We start from the raw sequence: 23678 nt of genomic DNA, 5'->3' as shown, positions 1-23678 counted from the left end.
AATCTTTGATTTTTATGTCATCTTTGGCAAGAACACATCTTTTTACAAGGCATAGTTCTAATGCAAAAGTTATATTGAAGAGTCATAGGTTATAGCTCACTGAAATAAATATCCAACCTGTTTAAAGTACTTGCATTTAAATACTGTATAACAATTAATTATGAAAAGTATTATTCAATTAGCCCAAGAAAACAGGTAAGTCGAAACAAATGATTGTTCTTGAATATTTTATACTAATGAACAAAATGCACAGAAGAATTTTAACTTTCATGATTAGATAAGAACAAGTAAGTTGCAATATGTGATTAATTTTTTAAAGTCCAAAGGACTGCATGCAACCCCTTTGTGGTGGTAAACAATAATTCTGGCTGGAGATACTATTACATTTGAATTACCACGTACATTCTCACCAAAGAAATTTTTCCTCACGATTTATCCAATGAACGGATTACGTATCAGTGTATATAATGGTTTCATGTATATAGTGTATTTATTTCAAATGTGTGACTGTTTTGGAGTTAAGTTTCTTATAAAGGGAAAAAAAGAATAATTAAATATATGCGAGTATAGTCTTACTTCTCACCAGTAAACCTGGCAATTTATTATAGAGAAGACTCCTAAATTTCGTTCTTCTCACAAGAAAGTGAGAAGAGGTCCATCGAAATATTACAGTGTGATGCACATACAACAAACATAGTAACTGACTATACATACCTGCAATGGACAACAATTGGTCTCTGATCAGGGCCAACACGCTCTCTGAAGGCCCTTACAAAACGCACCAGTGTCTGAGGAGGGCTTGGAACACCAAAATCAGGCCAAGTTGTGAAATGAAAATGCCTTATTACTCTTGATACGTCACCCTGTAATCAAGACATGAAAATTTAGTGGAAAAATAAAATACTGAGACCGAAGAGGGCATATGACAAGTAGAACAAGTAGAAACACCTCTAGGCCACGAGCTATGATCACATACAGCTGGCGAAAAGTCTTCCAATAACATAATAACCAAAAGGAATAAGGTGGACTACAAGAAAGGACAGATTGCTACTAGCCTATCAGGGGAGCACTGAATTACAGACAGGCACAATTGGGGAGGGGGGGGGGGGGGGCAGCGCGCGCGCACAAACACACACACACACACACACACACACACACACACACACACACACGGTGAGATGGAGGGATAGAGGGAGAGACAGCACACTAAGACCCGATTGCAGCTGCTTCTGAGGTGAGCAGCTATTCAGCTGATTCAGCTGGTGCAGATGGGCAGATGGTGGGGGTATGGAAGAGGTGTCAGGTGAAGATGAGGACGGATGGGAGGGTGGAGGTGGAGGAAGATGCTAGCATTGCCTGTGGGAACATGATGGGGACTCAATAGGGCTACTAGGTGCAGCATCAGCATTTGTGGATATGATACACTGGTTCTTTCTGTCCTTGTTCAAAAGTCTGAATGGTGACTGATTATAAGTTTAATGGCAGGAAATATTCAAACTTTGTCATTGTGATTTGGCCAATCCTTATTCTGCTAGTTGGTCTATTTTTATTTCTACATGTAACCAGCATCTCACATTTGTTTACATTAAAGAGGAAAACTGAGGAATAGATGGCTGAAAGGTGAGGAGGAGTCCACTGAAAAAAGAGATGAGGACTAGACAAGAGTGAACAAAGAAAGATGGCGAGAAAACAAGACTAGACGGGGAGCCTTATATTCCAAACAGACCTAGCATGGGGCTGGAAACTGTTCAAGATGATGATGATGATGATGGACTGTGAAGTGGAAACCACAGCTACAGCAGGACCAGGAAGACTCCGTGCACTGACGGACAGGAGCCATCAAGCAGTGCAGAGAGCGGTTGTAAAAAGTCACATGGGATCGGTGGAAGGAATCACTTATGAGTTCCAGATTGCTACTGACAGTACAGCCAGAAGAATGACTGTGCATAGGGAGTTAAAAAGAATGGGGACAATAGTTGAGCAACTCCTCATGAGATACATATTCCTGTAATCTAAGCTAAGTGGTGATTGAGGTGGCGTTAAGAGTGATGGCCCTGACAGTAGATGACTGGAAACGAGTGATTTGGAGTGATGAATCATGCTGTATCCTCTGGTGATCCAATGGAAGAATTCAGGTTTGGCAAACACCTGGAGAATGAAACCTGGCATCATGTGTAGTGCCAACAGTGAAGTACAGATAAAGTAATGTTAAAGTATGGGCCAGTGGCAGCCAGTTATCATGTGGTGATGTGCCAGCAAATATTGTACTAAAATTATGCCATTTTGCTTCAAATCCAAGCCAGAATTCGCACTAAAATTATGCCATTTCTTTTCGAATGTGTGCTGGTATGCAAATAAAATGGATTACAATAAGTTTTATAGAACTATCTCTGCGATAACTAGGAACCTGTGTCGAGTGCCGAAATTATGTTCATCCACACTACAGTCGACTCAGAGAAGGGACACGGCTGTCTGTTTCCAACTGTGCATTCTGTTGCTCACAGTACCAGGTCAGTATTTTCCTTTGAAATTGCAAATAACATATTGTGAAAGTGTAGTGTAAGATGGGTTCTTGAGAAGCAGTTGCAAAAATGGATCCATGAGGGAGTGGTTACTTGCACTGGCTATTAATTTGTAGGCGCGGGATTGACTGACTCTACCACAATTTTTTTCCTTCAATGTAAAGCAATTAATTATAAAATTTTAAATATATTTAAACAGTTAACTATGCATACATAAAATTAATATATTGAATTTGGTTATGATTACTATCCTTATAAGCCAAGAGGTGACAGATGGCCTTTAAAATGCAAGTATATGAGAAAATTTAGTATGAAAGTTCTTCCTCCCTTGATGTTGGGCACTAGTCTTGCAAAGATCCATATTTACACAATTATGATTGTATTTTGTTTGATGGAAGGTGCTGGAGCAAATAACTGCTATAAGTTGTGAAAACCAACACATAATTAGAATGACTATTAAACTATTTCTGATTTCATTTAAATAAAAAATAACTATACCTTTGTGTAAAACTGACAAAATACCTAAATTATACCTTTATATACAGCTTGTTGTTTAAAAACTTGCTCATCATATTCTCAAAAAACTTTTTCTTTTAAGGAACAGAAGACTAGATTTAATACTTGAAAAGAAACAATGTACAGATCAGTTATCAGATATACCATGTCGGTAATTGAAAACCAATCAGCAATTAGTACACACAGACTTACACGGCACATCATAAACTCAGTCACACTCCAATCAGGATAATGACTGTCATTCAGAATCTGGACAGAGATGTCTCCATAGTAGACTGGCATCGTGTCATATGGCCAATAATGGTCACACTTTTCCCTCCCCTTCTCAATGCAACGAGTCAGCATAACTATTGCCCGTGAATTACTCTCCCAACACATACGCCAGAAATCATCACGTGTGGAATGCAATGGTCCTTGTGTTACCAAGAATTCTCTTGGTGAATTATGACCCTGAGGAAAGAAAATAAACAAATATAATTATTTCCTCATAAACAGTGAAAAATGAAATGCACATTTTAAAGAAAAAGAAAACAAAAATCAATTTCTTGTTGTACTTACAGGCACGTAGTTGGCATTTATGTAATCAGAACCTTCTTCATCATCCACAGGTTGCAGTTTAAAACGAGAATGATCATAAGGCAAGATATTGGTGAAGCGATTCTTCGGGCGATTGCATGGCAAGTCAGCTGCACTGCATGGCTGGTCACGGCCAATGTGTTTAAGTTCCTCAAACTCTTCAGAGAATCGGAAATCAGAATCAGCAGACATGATGCGATAGTGTTCTGCAAAGTTTTCCAGTCTGATAGGCCTGCTGATGAAAGACAAATAGAAGATCTGAAGTAGTTGTGAAAAGGTACATTTTGATCAATTATTTTTCACAAACACAGATTCCTTTAATCTTAAGACAGTGAGCTGTTTTTCTCAGTGCCTACAAAACGTTATTCATGGACACAGTTCCTATGCATCATATTTGTATTTCTGTTATTCTAGTTTTTTGTTTCCAAGATTATTTTCTCAGAGTTCTCATAATTTGCAAGAATGATAGCATTAAAACCTCATTTTGTAGACTACACATAAACACAACGCATTATGATCTAAGAGGTAAGAATATGTCATAGCTATCCAACCACAAATTTATAGACAATCTTTAATAATTTCAGAAATTTTGAATGCCTGAAGCCACATGAAAAGTGTAAGATTACTGTTCTTTGATTTCTAAACAACTAACTAATATTTTCAAGAAATTCATTAATAAAGCACTTCAACAGCTGGAATAGAATCCAACTAAAATACGAGGAGTGACACAAGAACAACAACAAATCCTTTCCTTCAGGCTGTGAAGCAATAGTGACTAGCATCCTTCTAAGTTCCTCTACTACATTCCTCATTACATCAGTTAACCATGGAAGTGTCAGAATGGACAGAGTATTTTGTTTTCAAGAATGCTGTTTTGCACTTTCAGCAACCACAAGTAATGAGATGTGTTGTTATGGGTATGACCATCGAATATTATTGTGATTATTTCATCCTGGATTTTCAATTGTTCAGTATTACAAGTAATGATATATGGTGTTACAAGTATGACCATGCAATAATTGAGCCAGTGGGAGATTAGCAACAGTGCACTACAAATGTTTCCCTAGTTACCATGTTAGCAAACATTACTACCTTCAAGTACTAAATAACAATGCAGGGCATTGCAGAATAGAAATAGCATGTATTGTGGCAAACAAAGGGTTGATCCTCCAATGAAACAATACACTCAGTTACACAGCAATCAATATAAGGCACTTTCTTGCTAAAAACAGAATGTCAGTGGTCTTGCAATCATCCTACACACTGCTGTTAGCTTCCTGTGATTTTTTCTGTTCCCTGCACTGAAAATACAAATCACTAACATGTATAAGATCATTAAAAATGAGTACTTGAACCTAACTGATACTTCCATATACTAGAGTGTGCTGAAAAGTAATGCCTTCGAATTTTTTATGTGAAAACTCTTTAAAACTTTTAAAATAAAGTAAACCTTATTAACATTCAACATACTTATTCTTCATGTCCACATATTTATACCTCAACAGTCACCCTGGTGATGAACACATTTCTTCCAACGAGAGAACAGTTTGTTGATACTGTCATTGTAGAATGTTTGATGTTGCAGATGGAGGTACATCACCTCTGCGTGCACTGCTTTATAACTATCAAAGTGAAGTCCTCAAAGGTGTTCTTTAAGTTTTGAAAACATTAAAGTTGGATGGGGACAAGCTGTGGCTGCAAGGAGGAGGATCAATGACAATGAAACCTAAGGCATTGGTCTGTTATAGAGCTCATATGCTGACTGGCATTGCCTTGCCGAAGGAGAGTTAGCTCCATGTATGGAGGCACATTTTCTGCAGTTATAGATTCAACTACAGCACACTGTTTCTCACACACTGACATAGTTACATTACACATCACCATGTTACATAGGATAATTCAGAGCCCTCTAGCGGCAGAGGGTTGCAGCTAGTTTTAGCTAAGCGAGAAAGTTGACCGAGTACTATGCACAATATGTAATACCTCAACTGATATTGAGAACAGCATTACTTTTCGGCATGAACTCGTATGTCAGGTGCCTTGAAACAGTGTAGTAGACACATTTTGTAGAACTTCACATCTACTGCCTCTCCACCCATATGAAAGAAATTCTAGTTACTTTTGAATGCCCTCTCATATGCTACTCATTCCTAGAGCTTGTCTTTAATACTTCCAAACTGCATCCAAGTGCTATTCCATAACGTTTACACATTTAAAAATGATTTAACATGCTTATAGTTAATACAAGCTTGCTCTTTCTATTTCATTCTTTGGTTTCTGGAGCCCAGAACTTTACACATGCCCAACATACATTACTGTGCACACGATGCATTTGTATAAACACAATGCTTCATGTGTTCTACATCTTTGACAATATCTACCTCTGCCCCCCACAGGACATGAAGAACATATTGGAAGGTCCAGAGTCAGAGAGTAGCAATAGAGAAAGAGTTTGTGAAAGTTCTTGTTTTTGGATGTGCACAGCTAAGGCATTAGACAAGAGAGACCTTGGGTCTCAACTATGATGGCATGACAGGCATATTAATCTCTGATACAAGGTACTAGGGTGCATGTGTACTGAATAGCTGATGAAGTAGATATAGCATAGAGTGGTGACACAAATCATCTCACTGCAAACAGTCAACTGGGCATATGACGCACTAACAAGGTCCAGTAGTCAGATGTTGCAGATGTAGTGCACACAAGCACCCACAGTTAGTTCTAATCATATAGTGTTGTCAGTACTTGTGCAGCACTGGACTACACTGCAATAGTGGTGGTTCAGCAGAAAGAGCGATTGAACAAGTTTACATTTCACATCATGTGGAAATGTGTTCCAAAACTAGGATGTAGTGGCAATTGGAACTCTTCTTGCAGATAGCAACATTATTGGCCATATGTCTAACGTTATACCCAACTTCTTCATAGTTTTTCATAAGGTACTGGAACACCGTTAGGAAGAATAGGGGTTAATGGCTTAGAATAAAGCACAAAGCATAGTACAAGAGAAGTGAAACTTACATGCTCCGTCAACAATAGCATTTAAACAGCACACACTTAAGAGAATGAAACTTAAACCATTTTTTATATTGTTTTGTTTGTAGTCAATAGTGTAGACATAAAACAATATAGGGAATATTTTAAAAAAATGATATACTGGCTGTATCTGTATGAATTAAAACTACTTAGTTACCTTGTTTCAATTATACTGTCAGGTATAGACAAGTTATCATTTCCTCTGCTTTCTGCAGTTTTTCGCTTCGATCTTTTCTGACGACGAAGTGTCCATACTGTTATTGCAAGCAGTAACAATAATATTAAAGGCACAACAGTTCCCACAACAACTGGTGTGTTATCTTGATCTGAAATTTTTAACAAAACAAAAAGAAAATTTAACACAACTTCTCTTTCAGTGGTACCTTATAAATTAAGGCTTAACAAAATTGTTTCAGAAAATGTCAGAAAAGCTCAGTAACGTTATTTGGCTATTTTTATTAATACAGAATCTTTTTTATGTTATGAAACTAATGCCTTCTTATAAGGCTTCAGATTGTAATGAAGTGAATACAAAAACAATGCTAACTTATAACAAACATTCTAATATAAAACTTGCTGCCTCAATAACTACACTAAAAAACAATTATTATGCTATACCTGTCTGTATTGGAAATGAATAGTAAGTATCAGTAAATTTGTCCACATCCGTGAAGGCACGAATCTTCACTTTATACGTGGATCCAGACTTCAATGCACCATTGCAATAGCCCAACTTTCGCATATCACAGCTCTCTGTTCCAATAGTGAAATCTTCAACAGTAGAGTTCTTGAAGGGGTTGTATGGATCTAGAACCTTCAACAAATACCCACTTATTAGTTTACCACTATGACTCTTAACAGGACAAAAAACAACACAAGTTCACACAACACATTATAATTTTAAATGGCCTACAAATAATGCCACGCTCCCACAGAGATATTTGTCACATTTAACTTCATTTATGCACATAACTCACATTTCTTGTTTATTAACTATAGCCAGCAAGATTATAAGTATTTAACCTGACACAACAATCATGTTTCTTTCTGACTAATATAATACGAAAATCTCCGCCTGAACAGGCCACGAAGGCCCAACGGTACCATTACACATACATATCAATATATAATACAATATGTAAAACAAAAATTCTTATTGGGTCCAGAGTTTGTGTTTTCCAAAGGAAAAACACACCAATGTGAACTTTGCTGGAAGTCAAAACTGGGTAACTTTGTGAAGCACCAGGGTGTAAGACATGTGTTGTCTACCTTAGAAGGCATTTTGGCCAACGCCTCAGATGTTAGGAGTCGTGCCTGTCTGCCACTCAATATCTCCTCTATGTGCTGTGATCTATCCCTTTCATAATAGTGTCTGGATGTAGATCCAGAATTATGTCTTTTGTAAGCAATGCTCCAAAACAGACATACACCAAAGAGGGGGGAGGGGGGCACAGAGAGAGAGAGAGAGAGAGAGAGAGAGAGAGAGAGAGAGAGAGAGAGAGAGAGAGAGATTTTTTTTTTTTTTTTTGGGGGGGGGGGGGGGGGGGGTGTTACTGCATGTTCAGACTGAATGAGTCCATGGTGTGTATCTGGAATTTTACATTTAAGGGACAGAACTGTGATAAAAATATGTTCATTTATTTCAACAATTTTGCAGAACTTTCTGTTTTATCCTTAAAATAAAACACACAAAAAAAATTCTGATATAATTACAGAAGCCCCCCAATAGCCTAGAAGATTGGTTAACTATATCAGTTATTTTTTTCAGAAAACAGTGTTCATAATGCAACTAGTTCAATAATAAGCTCAAGCATTAAATATAAGGTGTACTTTAAGAAATTGTCAAATGGTTAATTAACTCATTACTATAACCGGACTGCAGATGCTGAGGACATTTAATGGCACCAACTACTGTTTGCCACCCTCTGCTTTATGTGTTACTGGTTGATTTACAAGACACTTAAGTAAGTAGGTGCATTAACTGTGTGACAATGTACACATTTGAAGAGAACACACAAAAGTGAAGTTTTTTTTGCAAAATTGTGGAAAGTTTTCAATTTGCATAACCCACGAACTATATCAATAAGGTTAAGTGCTATTAATGAGTAGCGTTTTTCAAAAGGGTCACAATTTTGTTTATGAAAATACACGGCCTACACAACATTATGTGAAGAGTTAGTGCAGTTTGAAAGACTGCTGATGAGACAGACATCACTATAAGATTGTCGCTTGAAATTTTAACTGAAAAATTTATAACGAGTTGCAACAATGCAAATACCATTGACCGAGCCCAGTGAAAATTGGACAGTAAATGCTTGGTTATGTGTAAGAGACAGTTATAACTGTGGACAAAATAATCCTCAATCTTGTATCCCAACAATATACTTGTGCAGGGGGCCATTCCTCATCTGTCGTTTTCTGGAAAAAAAAAAATATCACACACAATTTGCATCTTAAGTATCCTACTGACTTGGCACCAGAAGCCATTTTGCCTGTCTCCTAAACTCAAAATCACATCAAATTAATGTTGCTTCTTAAGCACAGAAGAGATCTGAAAACTTTAAAAGAAGGGCATTACATGGAACATTCCAACTGTGGAAGATGCACAATGACTGGTATCTAAACAACTAAAAGAATTATTCTGGAAGGATCAGCACCTGAAATGACATTGTGCAACAAAGAAATGTTTATATCATAATACAAAAACTTACATTAGCAGCTGTTGTGAAAATACTGCCAGTATCTACTTTATTAGGTCTTATTCATCACTCTTTATTCAAGCTGTCACTAGATTAATCAATTTTTCTTATTTCAAATTACTGTTGTGATATAACTATGCTGCATGTGTGGAACATTGGTCCGATGTACAACTAAATATTTTTTCTTGCCACTGGTACTGCCCCTATGCTACCTGTTTGCAATGACAGAAGTCAGTTGCTTTATAAGCTACTGGAAGGAATGCTCACTGACTTGAAAGGAAACATCATAATAGTAACAGGTCTTGGCATTAGAAATGAATATCTACTTTTCCTTTCTTGTTCAAATATTGTATTGCAATAATGTGACACGGTCTACTTTAACTTTCTGAGTGTTCACTGTATCAATTAAGAAAAAATAGGAAAAAAAAGGGCAACTCACAGAAGTTATGTTCATAACTAGAATTATGAATCCCTTTAGCACAGAAGCTACACTAGTAAACGGATTTACCTGATATGGAGGCCAAACACTGTACGCTTGAACGTCTCTCCAGCTGGGCATCTCCAACCCCGAAGCATTTTTACTGTCATCTTCAGCTACAATAATTGTGTAAGATGTGATCTGAAAGAAAGGAAGATAATATAGATGCTAGAGAAATGGAAATATCAATCCAAACATATAATTATTATACCAACACTTTGCAAGAAATGAGCCAGCTTACATCCAACAATAATCATAAAAGATTGAAATAAAACTGTTACGTATTAATTGGTGGCACTTATTCCCATCAAAGGTGACAAATACTAGCTTACAGCATGAATGGATCATCACTTAATAACCAAAAAAGCTTTTCAAATTCCATGTGATTTCCCCCTTAACCTGTCCTATTTCCAGCCTGGTCCTTTAGATAACACAATTTCATACACCCATTTCCCCCTCTTTTGGTAAATTAAGTAATCTGCAGTTCTGAATGTTCACATTACTTCTATAGCGGTGTCTGTGTCTGCTACCACTTGAGATATAGAACCTTTTTTTCGTATCTTTATTTGGTTGTAATTTAATTTTTTAGATTATTCTCACTTTAGAAGAATACTAATGGGTTACAGTTAATCTGAAGAGACTTTGGTATCCTGGCCCGGCAAATGTGAAAGCCCACCAGACAGCATGGACCTCAATGACTGCCACTAGATGGCACTGTCCTAATCTGCGAGCACTGCTGTCACCGTTGCAGTGTTGATTATGCAGACGTGCCCATCCTACCACCCCATCATCATTCGAGTGCAGCCACTCAGTCTGTCAGTTGTGATTCCATTGTGCTATTGTATTTGATCTTGCTACTTTGTTCTGGTCCTGGATCACTAAATCTTAGATTTTCAATCTCAGTTTATTTACTGGACTTGTTATTCCACCCTCCTATGTCCATTGTCTGTCTTTCTCTCATTGTCATCCACTGTTTGTTTACTCTCTGGTGGCTCACTGCTGATGTCCTTGGCCTGTCAGCCCGTCTCCACAGATTCTCGAGTTGTTCCCGATCACTATCATTAGCAATGAAGCAAAAAGGTTAGCAGTGCCCCATGGACACAAAGTTCATGCAACTTCTGAAACAGCAACAGCTGTTCCCACACCAGCAGTCACAACAGCAGTTGCAACAACAGATTGAATTGCTCTGTCAGGAAATTCAGCTTTTGCCAGACCACTTGCAGGTTAAAGATGTGGTCGCTTCACAGGCGGAGTGCCTCACACCCGTACCCCTGTTTCCACTGTTTAATGACACCAAAGGGTATTGAGACACATATCTGCAGCAGCTGAAACAACACTTGCCACTTTTCAGGTTTGAGATGACGCACTCCAACAGCCACTCTTCCTTTCTTGGGCTTCCCTGGTGATGTTTTTCCTACTAAAGAATTGGTTCCACTCTTAAATATGGTTGTGATCACATTTGAAGAGATGTGTTTGCTGTGGTCAAATTATTATTTGGACCGATTTCATGTTGCCGCATCACACTACAAGCTCCATTGATACCACAAGCAACCTGGTCGGTTATACCACTCATGGTCACTGATATGAAAGGATTGTCACTGCTGCAATTTCACTTGTATGAAACCATCCTTACAATGTAGACTTTTTGATCTCAGGCATAGTGGTCCAATTGGATCTGGATCTGGAGGTGTGCACTGCAGCCCTCAAACTGGACAACCTTTATTAGGACAGTATTTTGAAAATTACACACTCTTCTTGAGATTTTGCAGGCAACCCCACCTCGAGGTTAGAATTCTCACAAGTCTTTTTCCCAATGGCAGCTTCACGAGTCGCTGATTTTGAATACGTCAATGGTCTCTGAACAGCCTGTCATGCCCCACTGGTGTAAGCAGCAGGGTCTTTCATCGTTTCCTGACTGCTGCACTGCACACTCACATGTACACTGTCCAGATAGCTGGGTGCACTCCACTCATTGGGAGAAAAATGGGCATCTCTGAGCCATCTGTCATCAATCATCAGGACAATTGGTTGCCATTCCCCATATGCATCAAGGGATCGTGCATGAACTTCAGACAGTTGTTTCTCAGGGTGATCTTTCTGCCACTAAACTGTTTATCAATCTCGTGATTTCCACGTGGATACAGGAGCTATCCTTTTCTTGATTAGCCTCCAAACATATGCTAGTCTTGATTCTCCTAACCTGGCCCCACCATCCCCCACATTGGCCATGCATAGTGACAGTTCAATGCCACACTGGTATCAATTCACAATCAACGCTGCATATGAAATGGTCAAACGGCTGATGACTCTGTTTATTGTCAATAGTCACTCAGCTGGCAACACATTTAGTCTGGATGCCTTCTTGCTGTTTGGATTCTTCATCAATCATGAGGTTCAGGCCATCTCTGGCACAATTCCCTTCCAGGTGCTTGAAGATATCAGTACTGCCTTTGCACCTCTATTCGAACCTGGCCTGGGGTGCATCACAGATTTCCAGGCTCATATCTCCTTGAGCCCAGATGCAGTACCCCATTTCAGCTGGAAACATCCTTTTTCTGTCTCCTTATGAGTGACCATTAAGCAAGAGCTCAATCACCTCCACGAAGCCAAGGTTATTGAAGCTGTTACAACCAATGCTTGGGCCACACCCCTAGTAGTGGTCGAGAAACCCAGTGGGTCCCTCCCGCAACGTGGAGATTTCAAATCAACAACCAATGCCCAGGCACATGTAGAAACCTACCCCACACCACATAGAGAGGACCTTCTTACAAAGCTTGGCAGAGGTGAATATTTTTCAAGATAGATCTTGCCAATGCATATTTGCAGATCCCACAGGATGAGGAATCACAACATTTTGTGGTCATTAACACTCCCTTTGGCTTATATAAATACAAGAGCTTGCCCTTTGGTAACTCTTCCACTCTGGCAATTTTCCAGAGATCTCTGGAACAGTTAACCACGTCCATCCCTGCGTCTACCAATTATCTTGATGATGTGATTATCACGGACATGACACATCAGGGCCAACTGCACAACCTCTGGACCCTTGTTACTACATTGTGTGATGCAGTACTCGAGCACCGCTTACACAGATGCCCTAGTAGATGACCTAGTAGATAGTGTCGGAAGTTCCATGCGGCTTTTCGCGGATGATGCTGTAGTATACAGAGAAGTTGCAGCATTAGAAAATTGTAGCGAAATGCAGGAAGATCTGCAGCGGATAGGCACTTGGTGCAGGGAGTGGCAACTGACCCTTAACATAGACAAATGTAATGTATTGCGAATACATAGAAAGAAGGATCCTTTATTGTATGATTATATGATAGCGGAACAAACACTGGTAGCAGTTACTTCTGTAAAATATCTGGGAGTATGCGTGCGGAATGATTTGAAGTGGAATGATCATATAAAATTAATTGTTGGTAAGGCGGGTACCAGGTTGAGATTCATTGGGAGAGTGCTTAGAAAATGTAGTCCATCAACAAAGGAGGTGGCTTACAAAACACTCGTTCGACCTATACTTGAGTATTGCTCATCAGTGTGGGATCCGTACCAGATCGGTCTGACGGAGGAGATAGAGAAGATCCAAAGAAGAGCGGCGCGTTTCGTCACAGGGTTATTTGGTAACCGTGATAGCGTTATGGAGATGTTTAATAAACTCAAGTGGCAGACTCTGCAAGAGAGGCGCTCTGCATCGCGGTGTAGCTTGCTCGCCAGGTTTCGAGAGGGTGTGTTTCTGGATGAGGTATCGAATATATTGCTTCCCCCTACTTATACCTCCCGAGGAGATCACGAATGTAAAATTAGAGAGATTAGAGCGCGCACGGAGGCTTTCAGACAGTCGTTCTTCCCGCGAACCATACGCGACTGGAACAGGAAAGGGAGGTAATGACAGTGGCACGTAAAGTGCCCTCCGCCACACACCGTTTGGTGGCTTGCGGAGTATCAATGTAGATGTAGATGTAGTTTTTTAAGGAGCAAGTGGGATAACTCAAATACTTGCTCAACAGAGACAGGATGTGCCCCACTGACAGCAATGTTTCTGTTATTGACTCTTTACACTGCCCCCAAAATTTACAGCAGCTCAGGTTTCTTTTTTTCTCCCCCCCTCGGAAAAGTGAATTATTACTATAAATTCCTCCCACAAGTGCCCCACATCTGTATCTGCTCAACCGGTTGTAAAAGAAGGACGTCCAGTGCAGATGGTGAGAAGACCTTGAGCATGCTTTCACACAGCTGAAGTGTCTGCTGCGCTTGGCACTCTGCCCTACTCCCTTTAATCCGTCACATTCACTGGTTTTGTTCAGAGATGCTTCTCCCTGTAGCATTGGGGCAGCTCTGGCACATATGAACGATGACAGTAGTGAGCATGCGATTGCCTGTGCTTCAAAGACACTGACACCCACTCAAAAGAACTACTTACAAATTGAAAAAGAAGCTTTAGCAATCGTCTTTGCCATTAAGAATTTACATGTTCACCTATTTAGGGCCAAGTTAACCCCCATTATGGACCGTAAAGCTTTGATTGCACTCTTTGGTCCCTGCTCTTGGCTTCTGGAGCAGACGACCCAACAGCTCCAGCACTGGGTGCTTTTACTGAGCTCCTACAATTGTACCATTAAATACTAACCCATGCCAGAGTGCCCAAATGTAGATACCCTCTAGTCTTCCCTTGGGGCTCAACCTGGCTGTAGACCAACAGGGGCTTTAAACCAACAGGCTATATCCTTTTTCCACACCGATGTGGAATGACAGCATGCTTTGATAGGGTTTCCCATCACAGCTACTCCCATCACTGCAGACATGTACCACAACCCTGTTTTATGGCACATCATGCACTATTTTCTCCATGGATGGCCAACATTTCGAAGTCCACTGGTCCAGAACTCTGGGCCTGGACTTGCCTGTACCACCATTTGTTGGTCATTTCCATATGTTCTCCTGCTTCATGCAGAGTTGGATACTCATCGTGTCATCATCCCATCCACTCGAGGTCTCATGTTTTGCAACTTCTCTACTGTGGGCAGTGGGTATGTCACAGCTGAAAGCCCTTGCACAGTGACATGTCTACTGGCCGGGACTTAACAAGGACGTGGAGGTCACGGTGCACACCTGCTCTGCTTGTGCCCGCAACCAGGCTGTTCCACCACAGTCTTTCAACCACTGCCCCATCCCACATCACCTCTGGAACTGCATTTAACTGGACTTCGCTGGCCCTATTCTGAGCTCTATGTGGCTCATTGTCATGTACGTTTATTCTAATTACCCACATGTGGTCAGCATCGTGTACAGCAGCACTGACATCACCCTCAATACCTTCCTCCAGATACTAGCTACTGGAGGGCCTCCCCGCACCATCGTGCTGGACAATGAGCTCCATTTCACGGTGACAGCTTTCAAACAGTTCTGCACCTCCAATGACATTGAGAACCTGTTTAGTCCACCATTTCACCGTCCTCCAATGGAGAAGTGGAGGGTATGGTGTGAACGTTTAAGCAGCAAATGGTAAAGGTGGCAGGAACTTGTGCCACCACCAATGTGCTCACCTTGTTTCTGATGAGCTGCAGGACCACAGGTGCGAATTACCACAGTCCGGTAGAGCCCCTCCCTCACTCGTACAGGGGAAAATCCTCATGCATACTGGCTACAGTGGTTGCTACCAGTGTGCGATGCCTTATAAAGGTGGGCACAATGAGGGGCTTCGAGTATCATCACAAAAATCAACTCCATCCGCACCTACTGACCGCACCACTGTCAGTGGTTCAGTCGGACCCAGAACACCCACCCTTGTCGATCCCCCACTCCTTCACTGGTACAACTTGCACTTCAGGGCACCAGCGGCGACTACCGTGAACATGGGTATGGAGGTGGCCATCTCAGTGCTACCTCCACTCCACAGCCATTGTCATCCCTACTGTTAACCCCTAGCACATTGCTAGATGTCCCGGATTTTGGAAGGTGTGGATCTCGATGATCTTGGCTAGATGGCACTGCTCTAATCTGCAAATGCTGCAGTGCCAGTTACACAGATATGCCCATTGTGTCGGCCCATCGACGATCGCGGCTGATCTTTACAGCCAGCAGCACAGCTGCTAAGTAAGTCAGTTGTGTTCCCACTGTACTACCATATTCAACTAGCTACACATTGTTCTTTGGTCCTGAATGCACTATGTCTTAGATATTTGATATAGGTTTATTTGTTGACTTGTTATTCTACCGTGCCTCTCTGTTGTCTGCCCTTTTCTTTTGTTGTTCATCCCTCTGTTTGCTCTCTGATGGTTCACTGTTGAAGTCTTTGCACAGTCTCTGCAGGTTTTTGGATCGTTCCTGGTCTTGTTCAATTCTATTCACTATAGAAATGAAAAGGTATAAAAGACGGAAAATATGATAAGAAGATAGATGGAGACGGGAGGATATATAGGCAAAAGAAAAAATCAAAAGAGACACGATGCTGTTACAGAGATCAATGAGAGAGAACCCATCTGAAAATAAAAAAGGGAGAAAGGGAGGTTGAGCAATCTCATGTAAAAGAATCATGGGGAAGGCAACAGGCAAGGTGGATGGTAACAGTCAAGTGAGGGCTGATCAACCAATTCTCTTCTCTGTAACATTCAGAAGGGCTGTTTTTAATTTGGGGAAGGGGAGGGGGAGGAAAGGAATGGGGAAAAAGGTAATCCAAACAACCACAATGGCGAAACATACTTTGTAGCTGCTGTGTTACATGGAATATTCGGCAACAGGATGTTGAGTGTTGTTAATGTACGCATTGGTCTGTTGCCATTCGAAGACACCTTCTCGTCTTCCTCTTCAACATCAACATTAACCACCATAACCAACACCAACCAAAACAGCAACAATGACAAAAGGTTACTTTTTTAAGTCTATTTTAAATTAATTTTTGGTCTTCTATCTCTACATATCATGGAAATATTTCTTAAAAGTAAGTAATGCTGTCATCAACCTGAATGATGTAATGAACAATGCAGTGCTTTGCTAGGAATGGTCCTTTTGGAGGTGATATGTTCTTGCCTTCTTCTGACCTTTGAACTGGCATACCTAGCCAGTTATTTGGGTGCTTACAATTTAAAGAGGATCCCAAACCATGTGCCAACTTGGCATTTTTCACACACGGAAATCATTGCAAGATATGAAAGAACCGTCAGAGGCACAGAAAAAAACTTACGTTTGTTTGAGGACTGAACTCCCTGAGCTTTGAATTTGTAGCTTGGCACTTACTCACTAGCCACAAAGCCTTACATTTCTTAACTCTACAGCAATACATTCAATATAACAGTAGTTCTAAATCAGAAATTGCCACATTCACTGAAGATTTTTACAAGTGCAGCTCACAAATATGTCCACTATTGTGCTCTTGTATTTCATACAAAATTCAACACATCTACTTACAGCTCCATTTTGTTCCGAAAAATAATTCTTGCGGAAGCGTATCTTGATCGTGGTAGAACTGCGGGACACTTCAGTTGGAAATACCTGAGTGTTTGGCTTGGGTGGAGCTGTAATACAGGAAAGAATAAAAGCAAGATTCACATTTCGACCATCAAAATTTAAAAAAATATAAATGCCATCATACAACAGGAAATCCAGGATGGAATGTAAAAATATTATGAAAAGGATTGTTGCTGCTCTCCATACAACAGAGATGCTGAGTCGCAGAAAGGCACAACAAAAAGACTGTCGGCAAGTACTTTCCGACAGTCTTTTTGTTGAGCCTTTCTGTGACTCAGCATCTTTGCTATATGGTGATAGCAACTATCCTTTTCATAATATTGTTACAAATGCAATCATAAACAGTCAAGTCCGACATTAAGACTATGTCTACTATACACCAAGGCAGAAACAGAGTAAAATTCTGTGTAATAAGAGGGAATACAAGTGCTTATATACTAATCACAAAAATTTAAACATTGTAACAAGACACGCTGATACAAATTATAAAAACAAAAGATAACTGTTGTTGAGTTTTGAGTTAAAAAACCAGATTTTTTCAGTCAAAAATGAATGAGAATGGAAATAATGTGACTGACTGATACAAGTAGTAGATAAAAGTAACCTACTTAAGACCCATGAAAAATTTATTATTAATTAAGGTTTCTGCCACAAATGCATACAGTTTTTTATTGGAGATAATAGTTCATGTCATGTAGGAAGGTGGCCCAATTTTCAGCCCTCCTGTGCATCCCCCACCATTAACTGCTTGCAGCCAATAAGAGTCATTCTCTCTCGGAGTGGCTAGCCGTGAGTTACAAACTCCACTGTGAGACTCTCTCTCCTGCATGCTGCACTCTTGCCATACTTCGCAATAATGCAGTTTAATTAACAGAGCGACCAAACTATTCATTCAGATGCTGATATTGCCTTCTTGTAGCAGTATAGCCGCGAAAGCATATCTGTAAACATTTTAGTGTGATTTCCAAATGCATGTGTCAGGCGAAGGAAATAAATGTGAAGTTCCACACAAGCAACATTCATTAAATTGCATGCTTATGGATTATTGTCTTAATTTTGCAACTGTGTTTATGATTTGCTGTCAGAAAGGTCACAGCATATAGTAATCGATGGAAAATCATCGCGTATAACAGAAGTGATATCTGGCATTTGCAAGGAAGTGTTGTAGGCCTTCTGCTGTTCCCAATCTAATAAACAATTTAGGAGACAATTTGAGCAGCCCTCTTAGACTGTTTACAGATGATGCTGTGATTTACTGTCTTATAAAGTCATCAGATGATTACAACAAATTACAAAATGATTTATACAAGATAGTTGTATGGGGAGAAAAGTGGCAGTTGACTTAAAATAATGAAAAGTCTGAAGTCATCCACATGAGTACTAAAAGGAATCGGCTAAATTTTGATTTAGAGGATGACACGCACAAATTGAAAGGCTGTTGAATTCAACAAAATACTTGGATTACAATTATGAATAACTTTTAATTGCAACTATCACATAGATAATGTTGTGTGGAAAGCAAACCAAAGACTGAAATTTATTTGTAGCACATTTATAAAACGCAACAGGTCTACTAAAGAGACTACTTACAATATGTTTTTCTGCCCTCTTCTGAAGTATTGCTGTCTGTTGTGGGATCCACAGCACTTAGGATTGATTAAGAAAGTTCACAGAAGGACAGCTTGTTTTGTATTATCATGAAATGGGGAGAGACTATTACGATATGATACGCAAATTTGGATGGCAATCATCATAACAAAGGCATTTCTCGTTGTGACAGGACCTTCTCAGAGTTTGAGAATACTTTGTTGGCACCCACTTACATAAGAAGGAATTATCATTATAATAAAATAAGAGAAATTACAGCTTGCACAGAAAAATTAAAGTGTTCACATTTTCCGCACTGTTCGGGAGTGGAATGGTAGAGAAATAGTTTGAAGTTTGTTGAATGAATCTTCTGCCAGGCACTTAATTGTGAATTGCAGAGTAATCATGTAGATGTAGGCACTTCACAAGCAGACGCGGAGATTTATTCCCCGCATTTATAACTTTTTCAAATCCAAAAGCGAGACTTCTATTTTTGTCATTTTGAAGACTCAAGAAAGAACTGCAGAAGCATGAGTCGACAAGAGAACTGTACAGAGAATAGTAAACAAAAGTGTAGTAGCTGTAGAAATCTTAGGAAAAGTTGTTTTTGTGTCTTCTGGAAAGTATCGAAATCACAAGATACCTGTAACACAAACAGATGGTTTCGCTGACTATATTTAAAGGTGCTCCATGTTTAAAATGTATATTAGAAAGAAATACCCGACATCACAAAAGCTTGTTACAATTGTGCCTGAGCAAACTGGCTTCAAAGGCAGTGCTTCGTCAATGCATACAATTTTAAAAGATATTGGTTTCAAAAATTTTAAGAGAGAGTTTTTAATTGAAAGAAAATACATAAAAGCAGCACAAACCATGTCCCTTAAAAAGATGCATGACACGAGAGGAAGAGGTAGTTCTACAGTGTGCCTTGTGAAAAATGAGTGAATCAGAATCAGTCCATGAGTAGCTGCTGGAGAATAAGTGACGGTACTGGGTGTTTTAAAGTTCCAATAGGAAAAGGTTCTTGGATATTTATTCTGCATGCTGGCTCTTCCTCCAATTTGGTTCCTGAGAGTAAACTCATATGTAGGTGTAAGAAAAATAGTAGCGACTACCTTTCAGAAATGAACGCTGTCACTTTCAAGAAGTGGTTCACTTTCAAGAAGTGGTTCTTGCCGTACCTCGCTTCAAAGTCAGTCACTGTAATTACCATGCCAGTTATCATTCAGCAGTTACAGAAAAAAGACCAAGTATGAGCACCAGTAAAGGAAATATTGAGCTCTGGCTGAAAAATAGAAATATCACAGACAATTAAAAACCAGATTCGTGCTGAACTCCTGCATCTCGTTAATCTATAAAAATCACATGACAGAATGTACAAATTCGACTTTCTTGTATGTGAATGCTGTCACGCAGTTTTGTGTTTATCCACACATCACTGTCAGTATAAACTGACAGAATTAATTTGCACACAGGTTTCAAGCTACGGGGAGGGGGGCAAACATTCAAGATAACAAACACTGGAATGCTTGTGCATGAAGCAATAGACAGCATCTCTTTCATCGTGGCCACACTATGTGCCGGCATGCTAAAAGTGTCACAAATATGACTTCGGCAGGGACGTAAAGATGTATAAAAGCCATGAACCTATCATCTTAAATTTACAATCGGAGGGTTCAGACATGGACTCGGATAGTAGATGGTATTACGATGTAGACTTTGAACCAAAGTAAAGTAACAATCTTTCTTGGTTTTAAAGACTCATGGTTTAAAAACGTTTTTGTCACATAAAAATTGCACACACATTAAATGACAACTTCCTAGATTTTATTGATTAGGGATATGTATCCTATGAAGTATTAGGACTATAGTGTTCAACACATTGCCCAAGGAGAAGTGAGCTTTTTCCAGAGTGTTGTACGCTCTAATTACTCATGAAAAAAAACCCAATGTTTTGACAAGTAAACCCCCGTCATTTTCAAGGCACAAATTGGAAAATGCCTTACAATAACTGGGAGAGTTACCTGTCGTGATATCAGTGGTTTTTGATATTATCAGTTAGCACTCCATTGAGTTATTCACAGAAGATGGTTAATTGTTAGCTTGTACAATGGATCATAAATGCGTTTTCACACTGTAACATCGAATGAATTAATTGCAACTCATAATGCCTGTTGACACTGAAAAATATAATAACATACTGACAATTTTTGCGATAGTCTTATGCACTAATCTTTGCTTTCAGTAATTCTTTTTTACGTATAGTGATTTACATTGAGCTGCAGTGAAACACAGTGCTTTATAAACACTTTAAAAAAATTATACTGGGTACAAGCAGCTGTCGAACAAATATAATGATTTCTGTTTGAGTTTGAAGTTTATTTTGTTCTGTATTACATTTTTACTTATGATGTAGTCCAAATCGCAATAAATGGCAATCACAGTGACCCTTTTCAATGATGTTGTCATTAGACAATTGTCATTTTGAGAAAAATTGTACCTGACATCTTCATATAGCTACATCAGCTGTTCTGATGTCACACAAACAATTGCTATGGAGCAGTGGATACAACCTCAAGAAGTGAAGTAAGATTTCTCTCATGCAGTCGACTGATGGAAATTGGTTTTAAAATGTATTAGTCCCTCGTAGATTTGAATGTGTAATATGATGTGCTGATGCCAAAATAACTTGATTGTTGTCTGCAGCAACACAGTTTGGCAACACGGACTTTGTTTGACCACACACTGCCACCACGCAAGTGCAGACCTCATCCCCTCCATGCTTCCCTATCACTCCGCCACTATGCACGGAAGTGCCGTCCTACGTGTCCAGGCTGTAATAGCGATTACTTCTATTCATTTTTATCAATGTACTTCATTTTAACTTTATAATCTCTTGAGAGACAATACACATTATTACATAACAAACAACTGAAGGTACTTGTTGAGTGCTGTCTTTATAAACAACTAAAGATGCCTGTTGAATTTTGATTGTGCCTTTCCAATTCAAATCACATTTGTTATGCTGACCTGATGTACGAACCAATCTTTTGACAATTCAACCTGTTGAATTTTGATTGTGCCTTTCCAATTCAAATCACATTTGTTATGCTGACCTGATGTATGAATCAATCTTTTGACTATTCAACTGGAATTACATACAATGAAACATTAGAGATACAGGTATGTCATAACCGATGTACTAAATTGCCATAACCTGTGCATACAGAATGTTGGAAAACTTACGGTATTTTAACACAGTATATTTTTATTAACCCTTTGGCTGCTATGAACAAGCTAACTCATCATGCTCTGCCGCTCCTCAGGTGCTGCAGACATGTGTAAAAGCAGCCTCTGGGTTTTCCTTATGTGCTATTTAAGTGTTTACACATCCTGTTCTGCCATCCGTCTCCCTACTGCAGACAAGTTATTTCCATACCTCGGTTAACAAGGAAGTTATGCAGTCTTTATCATACAACATATGTGCCTCATTGTGCACTGTCATTCGTAAAAGAACTCATTTTGATATCAGGGACTGTTTACGAAATACAATGATTGTTGTGACCATGATTCCCAATGTATATAGACAGAACTGGATGAGCGGCAAGCAAACTTCCACTAGGTAAAAAAACCAATATCTTGAGGATGAAATGAGATATGTCCTGCTCTCAATTGTAAATAAAATTTCCATATCGTATGTACTTTTCATACACAGCAATGTATGAGATAAAAGCAACAATATGCAAAGTCTACATAATGCTTTTTCTATCTCTGCAAACTGTTTAAAATTTTGTGCAATGCTTTACTTAATTTAATACAGCACAGCAACTGTGATTAATAATGAAAAAAGATAGTTTACTAAAAAGTATCTGCCGCAAAAAGTTAACATTATTATACCTATTCTAAACTTAATCTATTTACTGATTTTCTAGAATTTGATAACATAAGCAGAAATAAAAAAGAAATGGTTTAGATTAATTTTTATCTTCACTGGCTACTTTGCTTACTGTCCTAGCCTGTTGTACGATCCTTATCATCACTGGTATCCACCACCTTCTTGCAATAAACCTACTAGTATGATTTTCTTCCTGACACTCCTCCATACTATGTCATCATCTGAACCAACCTTAGCATTGAACGTAAACATTTTTTTAAATCGTTTTGTAATAGATCCACATGAGAGTCTTTCTTTGGCAATAAGGATCCACTGGCCCAGAATTGATATTGAGAGTTTCTTTAACTACTTCCCCCCCCCCCCCCCCCCCTCCCGCCCCCTCGGAGTGACGACATGGTCTGCTTGAAGAAGTCACTTATTTAAAGCTGCCGCAAGTGAGCTTTAAAAGGTCATTTTCACTGCTAGAAATACTGAGGAAATGCTGCCAGGAATTATTACCAGGCTTATGTTATTTTCTGCTATCAGATCTTTAACCAATCTAACATCATGTCATTTGTCATTCATCCCTTTTCTTGACATCTAAAGACAAGTTCTGCAGGTAATTTCTTTTTTGTTTTGTTTTTTGTTTTGGTATTGTTTTCCTGCAAAGAATCACATATGGCAGAAGCTTCTTTCCATCTGCTAGAGTATCCAGCAATTCTCATTACTCTCACACTTCCATCGTCAGAACTACTTATGGTAACACTTTTAATGTCCTTCATATGGACGGTAACACCTGACAGTACATAAAGAAAAATAAAATAGGGGTTTATTGTTGTCCACACTGGCTAATAAACAGACATGCATTTCCATACACTGATTATACAGCACCAATATGTACGTAGTTTTTCATCAAACACCAC

The 23678-nt window shown here is 39.2% G+C and overlaps 1 protein-coding gene across 3 annotated transcripts in view; it reads right to left on the bottom strand.

Annotated features, from left to right (window-relative positions):
- The window catches only part of LOC124605128 (tyrosine-protein phosphatase 10D), a 344674-nt gene that overhangs the window by 29116 nt on the left and 291880 nt on the right, over positions 1–23678 (bottom strand). For 2 of the 3 annotated variants that reach the window (XM_047136608.1, XM_047136610.1), the window contains exons 21-27: positions 17235–17341; positions 9858–9968; positions 7269–7464; positions 6808–6976; positions 3597–3849; positions 3231–3488; positions 715–863 (exon numbers count right to left, since the gene is read on the bottom strand). In XM_047136608.1, the coding sequence (XP_046992564.1) occupies positions 715–863; positions 3231–3488; positions 3597–3849; positions 6808–6976; positions 7269–7464; positions 9858–9968; positions 17235–17341 (1243 nt within the window). The remainder of the gene's footprint in view (positions 1–714; positions 864–3230; positions 3489–3596; positions 3850–6807; positions 6977–7268; positions 7465–9857; positions 9969–17234; positions 17342–23678) is intronic. The other variant, XM_047136609.1, reaches the window with a different exon arrangement.

Source organism: Schistocerca americana, chromosome 3, assembly GCF_021461395.2.
Source record: "Schistocerca americana isolate TAMUIC-IGC-003095 chromosome 3, iqSchAmer2.1, whole genome shotgun sequence".
NCBI classification, from domain to species: domain Eukaryota; kingdom Metazoa; phylum Arthropoda; class Insecta; order Orthoptera; family Acrididae; genus Schistocerca; species Schistocerca americana.
The sequence above is the reverse complement of the archived record's forward strand: the minus strand, read 5'-3'. Positions and strand labels throughout refer to the sequence as shown.